Source organism: Lepus europaeus, chromosome 5 (genome assembly GCF_033115175.1).
Source record: "Lepus europaeus isolate LE1 chromosome 5, mLepTim1.pri, whole genome shotgun sequence".
Lineage (NCBI taxonomy): Eukaryota > Metazoa > Chordata > Mammalia > Lagomorpha > Leporidae > Lepus > Lepus europaeus.
The window spans coordinates 27,461,539-27,477,333 of NC_084831.1; the positions used below are offsets into that span (position 1 = coordinate 27,461,539).

A 15,795-nucleotide genomic window follows, 5' to 3' on the forward strand; every position below is an offset into this window, starting at 1 on the left:
TTTGTACAACATAACTTGTCCTCTGAAAGTCATTTATTTTGGAAGGTTGGTATACTCTGAATTGACATTGTTAAAGCAGTCATGATGTGTTAGAGATAATGCTGGGTACAAACAGTACCTGCCTTGATGGGTTTCAGCTTGTACCCATGCTGTTCTTCTAAGTGACTAATTTGGTTTTTGAATTTTTTTAAAGAAACCTTTCCCACAGTAACCATTTAACAGATTTTCTTGATTATTCATGAAGTTTTCATTTGGTATATCCTTGCTCTTAAGTATATGTAAGTGAAGTTTTTTTGCAAACAAAGTAACTGCATATTGTGATGATTACCTGATAACTTCTTCCACCGATCTGAGTCTTTATTTAAGTCTGTGAGTTGTTTACCTCACATTGTGCTTTCTGCTGCTTGTTATAGAGTCCTTTGACCCACTTAACAAAGGACAAGGAATCCAGGCACGATCCCGAACAAGACGACGACACAGAGATGGCTTCCCCCAGCCCAGACGAAGAGTAAGCAGCAGCTTAATTTTTCTGGAGTGTTCTTCCATTATTCTACCAGTGTTAATTAGATTCTCCTGTTTGCACAACTCTGTACTAGCCAGAGTTAGTGGTTCCATACATTATTTTGCAACCTTTTATTTTTGTGGGTTTTTTTTCTTGTCAAGAATCATGTCTTTTATTTTATACTTCTCTCTCTTTTTTACTTTTAATTTCATAGCAGTTTTAAGTTTATAAAACAAAAATTGTAAGATAGTATAGAGAGTTCCCATAGACCTCACACCTATCTTCCCCTATCATTAACATCTCATATACTACAGCATGATATGGTTGTTACAGTTGTGAACCATATTCAGCTTCTCCTACTTTTATTGTCAAAACTCCTTTTATTACCCCCCACTCCACACCACCCCAGAGCCTCTCTATTGGTTAACATTCTGTATTCATACTTTCTGTTTTGTTTTGTTTTTAACTCCCACATATGGTATTTATCTTTCTGTGTTTGGCTTACTTAACATGATGTCCTATCCATTTTCTTGCAAATGACAAGATTTCTTTCTTTTTAAGGCTGACTAGTATTCTGTTATACATACATACCATCATTCACCCAGTGGTGGACATCTTAGTTGATTATGTATCTTGACTATTATGGACTATGATAAACGTGTTAGAGCAGGTATCTCTGTGATACAGTGAATGTCTTTTTATTTATATACCAGTAATAAGATTGCTGAATCATTGGCAGTTTTAGTTTTTAAATAAATCTCCGTACTATTTTCCATAGTAGTTTCACTTATTTACACTCTCACTCACAGGGTAGAGTTTCTGTTATTAGCATTTGTTATTTTCTGACTTTTTGATAGTAACCATCTGATAGTGGTGAGGTGATACCTCACTGTGACTTTGCTTTGCATTACCCTAATGGCTAGTGATATTGAGCATTTTATCATATATATTTCTTAACCATTTTGAGAACTGTCTATTCAGGCTTGTTGCCTCTTTCTTTCTTTTTTTTTTAAAGATTTATTTTATTTATTTGAAAGATAGTTACACAGAGAGGTAGAGCCAGAGAGAGAGAGAGAGAGAGAGAGAGAGAGGTCGGTCTTCGGTCTGCTGGTTAACTCCCCAAATGACCACAATGGCCAGAGCTGAGCTGATCCGAAGTCAGGAGCTAGGAGCTTATTCTGGTCTACCATATGGGTGTGGGGACTTAACGACTTGGGCCATCTTCCATTGCTTTCCCTGGCCATAGCAGAGAGCTGGATTGGAAGTGGAACAGCTGGGATTCAAACTGGTGCCTATATGGGATGCCGGCGCTGCAGGCCGGGGCTTTTCCCCACTGCACTACAGTGCTGACCCCATCGTTGCCTGTTTCTTCATTGGGTTGTTTGTTTTATTGTTGAGTTTTTTGAGTTCCTGATACATTCTGGATACTAATTATCAGGTAAGTAGCTTGCAAACATTTTCTCCCATTCTGTCAGATGTTTCTTCATTTTTTATCATTCCCTTTGTTTTGCAGAAGTTTGAGTCTCCTTTGAGTAGTTTTGCTTCCGTTGCTTGCACTTTTACAGTCTTACCCAAGAAATTATTGCCTGCTCTGGTATCTGTACTTGTTTTCCTCTAGCAGTTTAATAGTTTCAGTTCTTATATTTAGGGTCTTTGATCATCTTGAGTTGATTTTTGTATGTGGTAGGAGGTATAGATTTAAATTTATTTTCTACACATGATGTGTCCAGTTTTGACAATATCATTTGTTAAAAGGACTATCCTTTCTCTAATGCATATTCTTGGCACCTTTCTCAAAAATCAGTTGGCTAGGCCGGCGCCGTGGCTTAACAGGCTAATCCTCCACCTTGCGGCACCGGCACACCCGGTTCTAGTCCCCGTCCGGGCACCGGATTCTGTCCCGGTTGCCCCTCTTCCAGGTCAGCTCTCTGCTATGGCCCGAGAAGGCAGTGGAGGATGGCCCAAGTCCTTGGGCCCTGTACCCGCATGGGAGACTGGGAGAAGCACTTGGCTCCTGGCTTCGGATCAGTGCGATGCGCCGACCGCAGCGGCCATTGGAGGGTGAACCAACGGCAAAAAGGAAGACCTTTCTCTCTGTCTCCCTCTCTCACTGTCCACTCTGCCTGTCAAAAAAAAAAAAAAAAATCAGTTGGCGAAATCTATATAAGTTAATTTTGGGTTCTCTATTCTGTTCCGTTGGTCTTTATGCCAATTTTTGTTCCAGTATCATGCTGTTTTCCTTACTATTACTTCGTAATATTCTTTGAAATTAGGTATTGTGATTTTTTTTTTTTGGTCAGAATTACTTTGCCTATTTTGCATCTTTTGTGGTTCTGTATGAATTTTTAAATTTTTTTAAAAGATTTATTTATTTATTTATTTATTTATTTGAAAATCAGAGTTACACAGAGAGAAAGGGAGAGGGGGAAAGAGACAGAGAGGTCCTCCATCCGGATGGTTCACTCCTCAGTTGGCCGCGACGGCAGAAGCTGTGCTGATCCGAAGCCAGGAGCCTGGAGCTTCTTCCAGGTCTCCCATGTGGGTACAGAGGCCCAAGGACTTGGGCCATCTTCTACTGCTTTCCCAGGCTGTAGCAGAGAGCTGGATCAGAAGTAGTACAGCCGGGTCTCAAACTGGTGCCCATATGGCATGCCGGCGCTTCCAGCCAGGGAGTTAACCCACTGCGCCACGACAGCCCCAGGAATTCTTGAATTCTAAGATTTCTTTTTCTAATTCTGTAAGGAATTTCCTTGGTATTTTGATATGGACTGCATTGAATCAGTGAATTGCTTTAGGTAGCATGGTCATTTTAATAATATTCTTGTAATCCACGATCAAGGTATATCTCTCCAGTTTTTGGTGTTCTTGATTTCTTTTATCAGTGTTATATAATTTATATAATTTTCATTGTAGAAATTTTCACTTTGGTTACATTTATTCCTAAAAAATTTTTGTTTGGTGTGGCCATTGTGAGTGGGATTTCTCTTTTGACAAGTTCATCATTAATGTATAAAAAAGCTGCTGTTTTTGTATGTTTTTTTGTTGTTGTTGTTTTGTTTTTTTTGACAGGCAGAGTGGACAGTGAGAGAGAGAGATAGAGAGAAAGGTCTTCCTTTTGCCGTTGGTTCACCCTCCAATGGCCGCCGTGGCCGGCACGCTGTGGCCGGCACAGCGCACTGTTCCGAAGAAAGGAGCCAGGTGCTTCTCCTGGTCTTCCATGGGGTGCAGGGCCCAAGGACTTGGGCCATCCTCCACTGCACTCCAGGGCCACAGCAGAGAGCTGGCCTGGAAGAGGGGCAACCGGGACAGAATCCAGCGCCCTGACCAGGACTAGAACCCGGTGTGCCGGTGCCGCAAGGTGGAGGATTAGCCTATTGAGCCACGGCGCCAGCCATATGTTGTTTTGTGTCCTGTGACTTTACTGAATTAACTTATCAGTTCTCACAATTTTTTGGGACAACTTTTAGGTTTTTCCATGTACAACATCATGTCACCTATAAACATGGGTATGTTGATTTCTTCCTTTCTAATATTGGTGTCTTTTTATTCCCTGATTGCTCTTGCTAATACTTCCAGTAATATATTGAATATGAATGTTCAGAGTGGACATTCTCGTCTTGTTTAACATCTGTGGGGAAATGCTTTCATCTGTTTCTCATTCAGTGTAATACTGGCTATTGGTTTGTCATTTTCAGGTATGTTCCTTCTATACTAATCTGTAGACCATGAAGGGATGCTTCCTCTGCATCTGTTGAGATGATCATAGTTATTATTCTTGATTCTGTTAATGTAATTTATGATGTTTGTTGATTTGCAGATGTTGAAATCACCCTTGCATCTCTGGGATAAATCCCACTTCATTACAGTGTATGATCTTTCTGATGTAGTATTTCATTTGGTTTGCTGATATTTTGTTGAGTATTTTTTTGCATCTGTGTTGAAAAAAGATATTAGTGTGTTGTGTGTTTGTTTGGTTTTGGTATCAAATTAATGCTTATTGCATAGAAAGTTTGACAGAGTTCCATCCTTTTCAGGATTTTGGAATAGTCTGAAAAGTATTCAAGCTAGTTCCTGTATAAATGGTTTATAAAATTGAGTTGTAAAGCCATCAGGTTCTGATCTGAACTTTTGCTTGATTGGGAGACTTAATTACTGCTTTAGTCTCATAACTTGTTATGGATCTGCTTCACTCTTCTCTATCTTCTTGATTTCATTTTGGTATGTTATGTATCTAGGTATTCATCTGTTTCTTTGCGATTTTCCAGTTTGTTAGCATATAGTTGTTCATAATATTTTCTTATGATCTTTTGTATTTCGGTGGTATTTGTTGTAATGTCTCCTGATGCACTGTTTCCATATATTTATAAGTCTTTTTTTTTTCTTTTTTGATTTCATTTATATTCTGAGAAGATAACATGGTGTGATTTCAGTTTTTAAAAATTCACTTAGACTTGATTTGTGGCCTAATTCATGATCAGTCCCAGAAAATGTTTCATGTGCTGATGGGAAGAATGTGTATTCTGTTGGTTAAAATGTTCTGTAAATAACTGTTCAGGTCTATATGCTCTGTAGTATGCTTCAATTCTGATGTATCTTTCCTGAATTTCTATTTGAATTTAACAGTGGAGTGTTAAAATCCCCCACTATTATTTTATTGGTGTTTTCCACTTCCTTTAGAACCATATCTGGGTAATCTCATGTTGGGTTCATATGTATTTATGATTGTAACATCCTGATAAATCAGTTCTCTTACCAGTATTTTATGTCATTGTTTATCTCTTTTTTTCATAATGATTTATTTTATTTATTTTAAAAGACAAAGTTACAGAGAGAGGAAGAGACAAAGGGAGAGGTTTTCCATCCACTGGTTCACTCCCCTACCAAATGGCTGCAACAGCCAGAGCTGAACTGATCCAAAGCCAAGGGTCAGAAATTTCATCCAGGTCTTCTGCATGGGTGCAGGGACCCAAGCAATTGAGCCGTCTTCCACTGCTTTCCCAGGCACATTAGCAGGGAGGTAGATTGGAAGTGGAGCAGCCAGGACTCGAACTGACGTCCATGTGGGATGCTGGTGCTGCAGGCCAGGCCTTTAACCCACTGCGCCACAGCACTGGCCCTATATATCTCTTTTTACAGTGTTTGATTTAAAGTCTCTTTTATCTGATATGAGTATAGCTACTCCAGCACATTTTGGTTTCCATATGCTTGATAAGTCTTTTTCCAAACTTTTACTTTTAGTCCACGTGTATCTTTACTTACGAAGTGAATTTCTTGTAGTCAGTATATAGTTAGGTCTTCGTTTAATCCATTCAGCCAACTGGTATCATTTGACTTGGGAATTTAATGCATTTACATTCAAGGTTAATATTAATGTCATTTTGTTGATTGATTGCTGATATTATATATTCTGTTAATTGATTTTGCACTGATATTTATGTGTTTTCATGATGTTTACTTCTAATATAGAAACTCCCTTAAGGATTTCTTGTAAGACTAGTCTGGTAGTGGTGAATGTTCTTAGTTATTGCTTGTCTGGAAAAATTTATTTCTCCTTCACTTTTAAAAAATAGCTTCACTGGATATAATATATTCTTGGCTGGAAGTTTTTTTCTTTTAAGACCTTTAAATATATCACCCCATTCTCTTCTGGTTTGTAGGATTTCTGCTGAGAAGTCTGCTGTTAGTCTAATTGGTTTTCATCTATATGTAACTTGATGGTTTTCCTGTCACTGTCTTTAAAATTCTCTCCTCTCCTTTAACTTTTGACAATTTGACTGTTATATGCTTTGGAGAAAGTACTTTTTGGTGGAGTCTGCTTTGAGCTTCCTGTATCTGGATATCCATATATCTTTCAAGACTTGGGATGTTTTCAACCATGATTTCATTCAGTAGCTTCAGTGCCTTTCTCCTTCTCTTCTTCAGGTATTCATATACTACAAATATTTGTTCACTTAATTGTATTCCATGTGTCTCATTGGCTTTTTTCATTGTCTTCCATTCTTTTCTCTTTGTTTCCGTCTGAATGAGTTACTTCAAAAGACTTGTCCTCAAGATCAGAAATTATTTCTTCTGCTTAGTCTATTAGATTGTTGAAGCTCTCAGTTATATTTTTTATTTCATTGATTGAAGCTCTTGGCTCCAAGGTTTCTATTTGTTTTTTTTTTTTTTCCCAGCAATTTCTGTCTCTTTATTGAATTCCTCATTTATATCTTGTATTGTTTCTTCATTTCCTTAAATTGTCCGACTGTATTCTCTTGCATCTCATTAGGTATCCTTGGGATTATTATGTTGTTTTTGTGGGTTTTTTAAACATTTATTTATTTATTTATTTATTTGAGAGACAAAGTTACAGACAGAGAGGGAGACTCAGAGAGAGAGGTCTTCCATCCACTTGTTCACTCCCCAAATGGCCACAATGGCTGGAGCTGGGCCAATTTGAAGCTAGGAGTCTCCTCTGGGTTTCCCGTGTGTGGGCAGAGACCCAAGCACTTGGGCCATCTTCCACCTCTTTCCCAGGCCTTTAGAAGGGAGCTAGATTGGAAGTGGAGCAGCTAGGACTTGATTGAACTAATGCCTATATGGGATGCCAGCCCCACAGGCAGAGGCTTAACCTACTATGTCACAGCACTGGCCCCTGTGGTGGTTTCTTTCTTTCTTTTTTTTTTTAATAACTACTGAAAATTATAGAATTATAATCTGTGTAATTTTCCATTTCCTGTCAGCGGCAGTTCCTTAATATCAAGAATATCAGATATTCTCAATTATAAACAAAGCATGCATTCAGTTTAGGTGACTGTTTTACATTTTGATAACCTTGAGTAAAAACTATATAAATAAATTTTTAATGTGTCTTGTATAAGATAGCCAACACAGGAATTTACATAGGTTAGAAACAAGAATGAATAGTTAAGGAGAGTGCAGACTATGGACTATTTTCTGAGGATGGAAATAGAGAACACTGAGAAAGAGGTTCAGGTAACCCACCATTCATACAAATAGTTCCTTAAGTATCCATATGGATTCCTGTCTGTAACCTGGGAAATCCCATTACAAAGAAGTCTGTTCCTTGTTAGACATAGCCCCAAACTGTCATTTAGTCCCGGAAGCTTTGACAAAGATTCCTCTCTCTTTCTTGCTAAGAGTGGGAGGAATCCTACAACTCTGGAACAATATTCATCTATTCTCCCAAACTTTGGTTTTATGTTTTACTGTAGGATTCAGTAATCCAGAAGGAAAACAAGGTAGTCTGGGTTAGTCCTGTTTAGTGGGAGTTGAACAGAGATACTTGTTTGAAAATGGATTTCTTTCAGGTCAAATAGCCATTGTTTGCTGAGGTTCCAGAACAGCCAGTAGACCACAGAAAGACAGTTGGGCCTACGCTCGAAACCAGCAGCTATAGTATGACTGCTGGTCTTCAGTCAGGGCTGTTGGATCATTATTTTCATTTCTTTTTCAGGCATTGCATAGATTTCATTTTACTTGGGATCTGCTTTTGGAGAATTATTGTTTTATTTTAGGTGTCATGCTTCCTTGCTTTTCTGTTTCAGTATGTTTAAGTCTGTTAATAGTTCTTTCTTTATGGGGTCATTGGAAAACACGTTTTTATTTAGATGGAATGCAAGGTGTCACTTGGGTTGTTGCTTTGGCTCTGGTTCTAGGTGAGCCCAGAAGTATAACCTCTGAGTGCTTTCTAAAGTAGTAATCATTGTCAACAGTATGAGTGCCACAGTTGTGTAGTCCAAGCAGTCGTGGAGTCATATGGATTTGAAGTGGACATGAGCTTCCAAAGGTGTGTGTCAATCACAGTAAGGTTTGTGGCATGTTACTGGTGTTGTGGGATGGAGAGGGGCTGTTCCCTTGTCCCTCCAGGCACGCTAAGAGATAGCAAGGCTTGTGGCAGCAATAGCTGTTGTTGCGGGGTCGTGTAATACAGATGGGAGCCTCCAGGTCCTGATGAGCAAGCGAGACTGATGTTGGGGCATTTAGCAGCTAGAGAGTTCTAGTCCCACCAAAGGGGACGTTGTCTTACTCCTGTGGGGGTGAATACAGGTTATGTTTATCATTCTGCACCAGCAGGTGTGGGAGTGGAGCAGTAGAATTCAAGTAGGTTGTTCCCTAGATTCCACAGGGTTAGGTTCTAGTGAGTTTGAAGAAAATATTACAGATAGTCACAGACCTGGATTTGCAGGGTACAGTGGGGTCCTTACCCAGGTCTCACAGAGCGAGTGCCAATTAGGCTGAGGTTTGTGCACTGACAGTCACTAGCCTGAAGCAGAGGAATGCATGGAGCCTTTTAGATCCCTTTGTGTAGCATGAATTACTCCAGGTTTTGTAGCAGCAATAGCAGTAGTCCCAGGGCTTCAAGGCATATAGGGGCCTACCCGCCAGTTCTCACAGAGCCACCCAGCACTCTGTTCTAAGAGCTGTAGAATGGACTTCCTCAGATCTGGTCCTTTGGAATTATGTATGGGCTGCTGCTGGCATCAAGACCCATGAGGCTGAGGGGAGCTGCCTAGATCATACAGAGTTAGCAAGCATAGCTCCCAGGGCTGGTGCACAGAACTGCCACAGCGGCGAGATTCATGGTCACCTGCTGTCTGCCCTGCAAAGTGTCCTTGCTCTGGCTTTGAGACTTACAGGGAGCTATGGGGCAGCTTGCTGTCCCCTAAGGCAGGTGGAGTTTAGCAGCTGTATGGCAGCAGCTCAGGTCTGGCGGTTTAGGGGCAGGGGCAGGCAACGTAGGTGCATGTTTTGGAGCAAAGTAGTCACTTGGACCCCAATCAGCTTTCTAAAGTGGATGTAAAGTCAGTGAGGACTGTGGAATTCTCCCATGGTTAGAGCTATAGGTCTGCAGCAATGGAGGGGGAGAGGGAATCACGGAGCTTTTGCTGACTGAGCAAGGTGTTATCCCCCAGCTGAGGTGAGTCTAGGTCCTGTGTTCAGCCTTTTTTTTTTTTTTTTTTTTTTTAAGATTTTTAAAATTTATTTTTTTGAAATGTAGAATTAGTAGAGTTACAGAGAGAAGTCTTCCATCTTCTGGTTGACTACGTTATGGCTGTAACAGCTGGAACTGGGCAGATCCAAAAGCCAGGAGCCAGGCTTGAGCCATCTTCCACTGCTTTCCCCAGGCCATAGTAGAGAGCTAGGTCAGAAGAGGAGCAGCTGGGCACGAACCGGCACCCATATGGGATGCTGGCACCACAAGCAGAGGCTTAGCCTACTGAGCCACAGACCAGCCCCTGTTCAGCTGTCTGGATCTCCATTTTTACATTTCTTTCAATGGGACTTTTTCTTTTGTTTCTATAATTGAGACTTTTTTTCCCACCTTTTGCTTTAAATATCTTTTTTTAATCCTTTTATATTTTTATTTTTTAAAGTTAATGTTCAGCTTTTTTCACATGTTATAATACTGAAGTTCACTATGATAACTGTGAAGTTCACATTGGCTTCATTGATACAATAGTAAAGTTTTGAGTGTTGAAAAGACTTTCTCATCCCAAAGTTAATAATAGCCTTATTTTTTAATTAGTGCTATTGTTATATTTGCATTAAAAGCTTTGGAAACTCTAAGTGTACAGTTTGATGGGCTTTGATAAATGTATATGGTATGTAATTCCTGCACGATTGTGAATAATTCTTTTATACCATAAAGTTCCCTCATGACCTTGTGCAGTCAGCCTCTCCAGTTGCTGACAACCATTAGTCCTGTGTGTAAATCAGTGCAGATGCACTGCTTTGCCTTTGTTATATTTTTAGGTAATTTTTGTTTGAATTGAGGCAATAGTCAGGGTTCACTTTTTGACAGATGGATATCTGCTTTAGCACAATTTTTTTTTTTTTTTTTTTTTTTTTTTTTGACGGGCAGAGTAGACAGAGAAAGAGAGAGAGAGAGAAAGGTCTTCCTTTTACCGTTGGTTCGCCCTCCAATGGCCGCCACAGCCAGCGCATCACGCTGATCCGAAACCAGGAGCCAGGTGCTTCCTCCTGGTCTCCCATGCGGGTGCAGGGCCCAAGCACTTGGGCCATCCTCCACTGCCTTCCTGGGCCATAGCAGAGAGCTGGCCTGGAAGAGGGGCAACCGGGATAGAATCCGGCGCTCTGACCCAGGACTAGAACCCAGTGTGCCGGTGCTGCAGGCGGAGGATTAGCCTATTGAGCCGCGGCACCGGCCTATAGCACAATTCTTAGAAAAGTCAAACCTTTCCCCATTGCATTACTTTTGTACCTTTGTTTAACATCAACTGACTTTATGTGTGAATCTGTTTTTTCAAACTGCATTCTAGTCCATTGTTGTACATGCCTACTTTTATTGTCTTGACTGGTTTAACTTTATACTGAACCTTGAGATCAAGAGCTAGAATTAGAATCAACTTGTCAGTTTTGTATGAAAAGGACAGCTGGGATTTGGTGGGAGTAGGTCCCGAGTCTATGCACCAGAGAACTTACATTTTAGCAAATTTGAATCGTCTAATCCATGAGCATGATATCTTCCCCATTTATTTAGGTGATCTTTAATTTCTTGCAACAGTATTTTGTACTATTCATTTTATAAGTATCCTTGTATTCTATTTAATTTTAAAATTGTTTAAATTGTATTATTTTAAATTTTTGTTTTTTAGTGTTTCTTATCAGTATATAGAAATACAAATGATTTTTTGGTATTTGCTTTATATCCTAAAACTTTACTCAATAAGGCTCTTGGAATTTCAACCTAGATAATAATTATCTGTGAATAAAGACAGTTTTACTTTCTCCTTTCTAATATCAAATGCATTTTCTTGCTTGATTGAACTGGCTAGCATCTTAAGTTGATAATGTTGAATAATAGTACTGAGAACAGACCTTTTTTCCATTTTGCAGTCTTAGGGAAAGAGTTCAGTATTAATAACATATTAAATAGGATTTACTATGGGTTTCTCACAGATGGCCCATATCAGGTAGAAGAAATTCCCCTCTAATTTGATAAACTTTTTTTTTTCCTTTAATCATGATTGGCTGTTGAAGTTTGTCAGATGGATTTCTTGGATCTGTGGAAATATTACCTGCTTTTCATTTCTTAAATCTTTTAAAATGGGGACATATATTGATCTTTCAAATAGTTAACCTTGCATTCCTCATAAACTCTGATTTTGTTTTATTTATTTTTTAAAAAGATTTATTTATTTATTTGAAAAGCAGAACTATAGAAAAAGAAGGAGAGAGGGAGAGAAAGAGAGAATGAATCTTCCATCCTCTGGTTCACTCCCCAAATGGCCCAAATGGCCACAACAGCTGGGGCTGGGCCAGGCTGAAACCAGGAGCCTGGAACTCCGTCGAGGTCTCCCATGTGGGTGCAGAGGCCCAAGGACTTGGGCCATCTTCGCTGCCTTCCAAGGCACATCAGCAGTAAGCTAGATCGGGAGTGAGAGTAGCTGGGACTCAAACTGGCACCGATAAGGGATGCTGGCGTCGGAGATGGTGGCTTAACCTGCTGTGCCACAATGCTGGCCCCATGTTTTTTTCTCTTTTTAAAAGTCCAACTTTTGTGGGATGGAACTGTGGCACAGTGGGTTAATCCTCTGCCTGTGGTACCAGCATCCCATATGGACGCTGGTTCTAGTCCTGGCTGCTCTTCTTCCTATCCAGCTCTCTGTTATGGCATGGGAAAGCAATAGAAGATGGTCCAAGTGCTGGGGCTCCTGCACCCACATGGGAGACCCGGCTCCTGGCTTTGCAGTCATTTGGGGAGTGAACCAGAGGATGGAAGACCTTTCTCTCTGTCTCTCCCTGTTACTATCTGTAACTCTTACCTGTCAAATAAATAAATAAAAATCTTCAAAAAAAAAAAAAAAAGGCCAGCTTTTCATTTGTCTTTATTATTTATTTCTTTAACTTTAGTTTGGGTTTTAATCTGGCCTTTTTCTGGTTTCATGAGATAGAAATTCAGGTTATGGATTTTAGACTTTTTTTCCTCCTATTTTCTCATAGAAGCTCCTCCTACCCCCACCTGCAACCCCAACCTGGCTACTCAGGCAACTGTATTGCATCTGAAAGGTCAAGGCTGCTGGAACCTGGAATGTTGCATGTAAAGGGAAAATAATATAAGCATTTTAATATTATGAATTTCCTCTGCTGATTTAGCTTCATCACAGAAATTTTCATGTTTTCATTTTTATTTAAATTCAGATTTGCTTCTAAATACTTTTGTGTTGTGTTTTTGTGTTTTGACACATGGAATAGTCATGTTATTTAATTTACAATTTTGTAGAATTTACTTGGCATGTTTAGTTTTCTTGTCATTGGAAAATTTACTGAGGCTTGTTTTATAGCCCAGAATGCAAATTTTTCATGTATTCCATGAAATAAACCTGAATGGTAGGAATAGTTGATACCTCACTGGGAGATTCCAGTCTCTTCATCATGGATAATACTCAAATGGTAGCGATTATTACACTGTGATCTTCTAAATATTTAATGTATTTCTCTTTCTCATTTGGATTGGATTCCATAATCTCTAAAGTCCTTTCCCTCTCTAATACTCAGCCTTTGAGATATAAAAATAAATTCCATATTCTGTTAATGAAGGCCCTTTTCAGCTTTGAGAACCCTGATTCTTAAAGACCCAAAACTAAAATTTTATATCCTGTAAATTTTTGGAATTCTTTCAGGGACGGAAGAAGTCTATAGTGGCTGTGGAGCCCAGGAGTCTTATTCAAGGAGCCTTTCAAGGGTGTTCAGTGTCTGGGATGACACTGAAATACATGTATGGGGTAAATGCCTGGAAGAATTGGGTTCAGTGGAAAAATGCCAAGGAAGAACAGGGGGATCTAAAATGTGGAGGTAAATACACAGCATGAGTTTGTGTCTTGATTTAGGTGGGTGAAATACTAATAAGTAGGTCAAAAATCTACTCAATAAAGATAAAATCTAGTTAAAAAAAAAACCCATAAAACTTTTTTGGCTTTATGTAATTTTTCCGTTTTTATTTTTAATTGTCATTTATTTTTCTGTCCTCATCAGGAGTTGAACATGCTTCATCTAGCCCATGTTCTGACCCTTTAGGAAATGCTCAAGACCAGACACTCTCTCAAGAATCCTCTGAGCCAGGCTGCAGAGGTAAAATATGTTCCTCTTCATTTGGTATGAAGTATTTATGATATTGTTGAATTAAATTTCTAAATTGAATATTTTGAATTATTTAAAATCTTAAGTATATCTTACCCTGAGTTTTAAAGAGGCTATGGTATTTATGATGTTGTATCTTCTGAGTGTTAAGTTCATTATGCAAATATAAGGCATTTTATTTCATTTTCTTCACTTTCTAGCAGTGAAGGTGGTTCAAAATATGTCTTCTTAAGGGCTGTGTCTTTATAGTAACCCATGGAACACAGTGTTTGTTGTTTTTTTGAGAAAAATATCTTGAAATGGGTTTCTTTTTAATATAAGAATGTTTCTAATAGTGAGGTCTGTATAACTGATATTGTGGTTTCACTTCAGCTGAAATCCGGGTTCAAATAAAGCAACCGTGTATATAATTTGAACACTACATGAGTTTTCATCTTCTACTTATTTTTATGTCTTACTCTAAATTTTTGTTTCTGATTTATATTTTGCTTTTTATTATCTATGTTTTATGTACGGTATTTATGTCACGGTACTTTAAGAAATTCATGGGAACATGGAATTAAAAGATAAGTTTATTTTGGGGGCAGGTGTTTGATATAGCAGTTAAGACACTGTTAGGAACATCTACATCCCATACCTAGGCTCTGGGTTCGAGTTCTGGATCCACTCTCCATTCAAGCTTCCTGCTAATGTACATCCCAGGATGCAGCAGGTGATATTCGGGTAGTTGGGTGCCTGTCACTAATGTGATAGACCCATATTGAGTTCCTGGCTTCTGGCTGTAGTGGCCCACTGTTGTAAGCATTTGGGGAGTAAACCAGTGACTGGGACATCTCTTTTGTCTGTAGCTGTCTCCCTGTCTTTCACTTCCAAATAAATATGTATTTTAAAAGATGAATTACTTGAAGTTTTAAAGTCCATGCATAGATTTTTTTCAGAATATGCATTTTCCATGAATTTTATAAAGACTGTACATGTAATGTGTATGGAATGAGATGGGGCAGGAGTAGATGAGTGTGTCCATGTCACCAGACTTTTTGTTTTGTTTTGTTTTGTTTTTATTTTTTTATTTTTTTAAATTTTTTTATTTTTTGACAGGCAGAGTTGGACAGTGAGAAAGAGAGAGAAAGGTCTTCCTTTTGCCATTGGTTCACCCCCCAAGTGGCTGCTACGGCCGATCGGAAGCCAGGAGCCAGGTGCTTCCTCCTGGTCTCCCATGTGGGTGCAGGGCCCAAGGACCTGGGCCATCCTCCACTGCACTCCCAGGCCACAGCAGAGAGCTGGACTGGAAGAGGAGCAACCGGAACAGAATCCGGCACCCCAACTGGGACTAGAACCCGGGCTGCCAGCACCGCAGGCGGAGGATTAGCCTAGATTAGCCTAGTGAACCGCGGCACTGGCCTTGTTTTGTTTTTTAGCCATTTTTCAGCCATACCCTCTTCTCCCATACCTGCTGATTGTATGCACTCTGATCTTCACCTCAGTATATCCTCGTGGTTTGGGGGTACATACAACCCTCCTTATTGGATCAATTAGTTGCTACTCTGGGCTGTGACTGACTCATTGAGTTCCTATAGGTCAAGTATAATCTTTCTCCACTACGATTATGTAAATAAATTCTTGTTATGGGAATTTTTTTTTGTCTCTTAGCTGTCTACTTTAAACCACATTCTTCACTTTAAAAAAGGAAGGGCAACAGTGACAGTGAGAAGATAATATCATTTTAGACTACTATGTCTAAATGCAACAGCTGAAGGGGATTTCTACTACTTGTTCATCCAAAAAATGTTTAACTGAGTATCTATTATGTAGCAAGAATGGTGCTAGGTCCTAGGGTGAGATGGTCAAATATGGTCCTTATCTTCATGAACCACCATCTGTGTACAGCACAGGGGAGCCCAGGTTTATCTTTGAAAACATGCAATTCTATCTAAATACGAAGTGCAGTCACTAGGAAAGGTATTTTATTTCTAGCCCCATGTTGTAGATCAACCTATTCCAGTATGACTCGACAAATCAAATTGGATAATTCTCCTGCTCAAAATTAATTAAGTTCTTTGTCCTCTTCAAAATATTACTATGATATCTAAGGCTCATCATGACCTGTCTTCTCCTGTCCTTCTTGTCTTCTGTTCACCCATGTCTCATAAACCTTTCACCTTTGTGTTGTAGAAATTGGAATACTATAT

General features: G+C 39.3%; 1 protein-coding gene and 1 non-coding gene across 9 annotated transcripts in view; one reads left to right on the forward strand and one right to left on the reverse strand.

Moving 5' to 3' along the window:
- ZMYM4 (zinc finger MYM-type containing 4) overlaps positions 1-15,795 on the forward strand; it is a 183,001-nt gene that overhangs the window by 145,269 nt on the left and 21,937 nt on the right. For all 8 annotated transcript variants that reach the window (XM_062190933.1, XM_062190935.1, XM_062190934.1 and 5 more), the window contains 3 exons: positions 414-508; positions 13,150-13,321; positions 13,502-13,597. In XM_062190933.1, coding sequence (XP_062046917.1) covers positions 414-508; positions 13,150-13,321; positions 13,502-13,597 — 363 coding nt within the window. The remainder of the gene's footprint in view (positions 1-413; positions 509-13,149; positions 13,322-13,501; positions 13,598-15,795) is intronic.
- On the reverse strand, positions 7,798-7,930 carry LOC133761329 (small nucleolar RNA SNORA2/SNORA34 family). The gene has a single exon (XR_009866131.1). It is a non-coding gene; the product is annotated as a small nucleolar RNA SNORA2/SNORA34 family (small nucleolar RNA).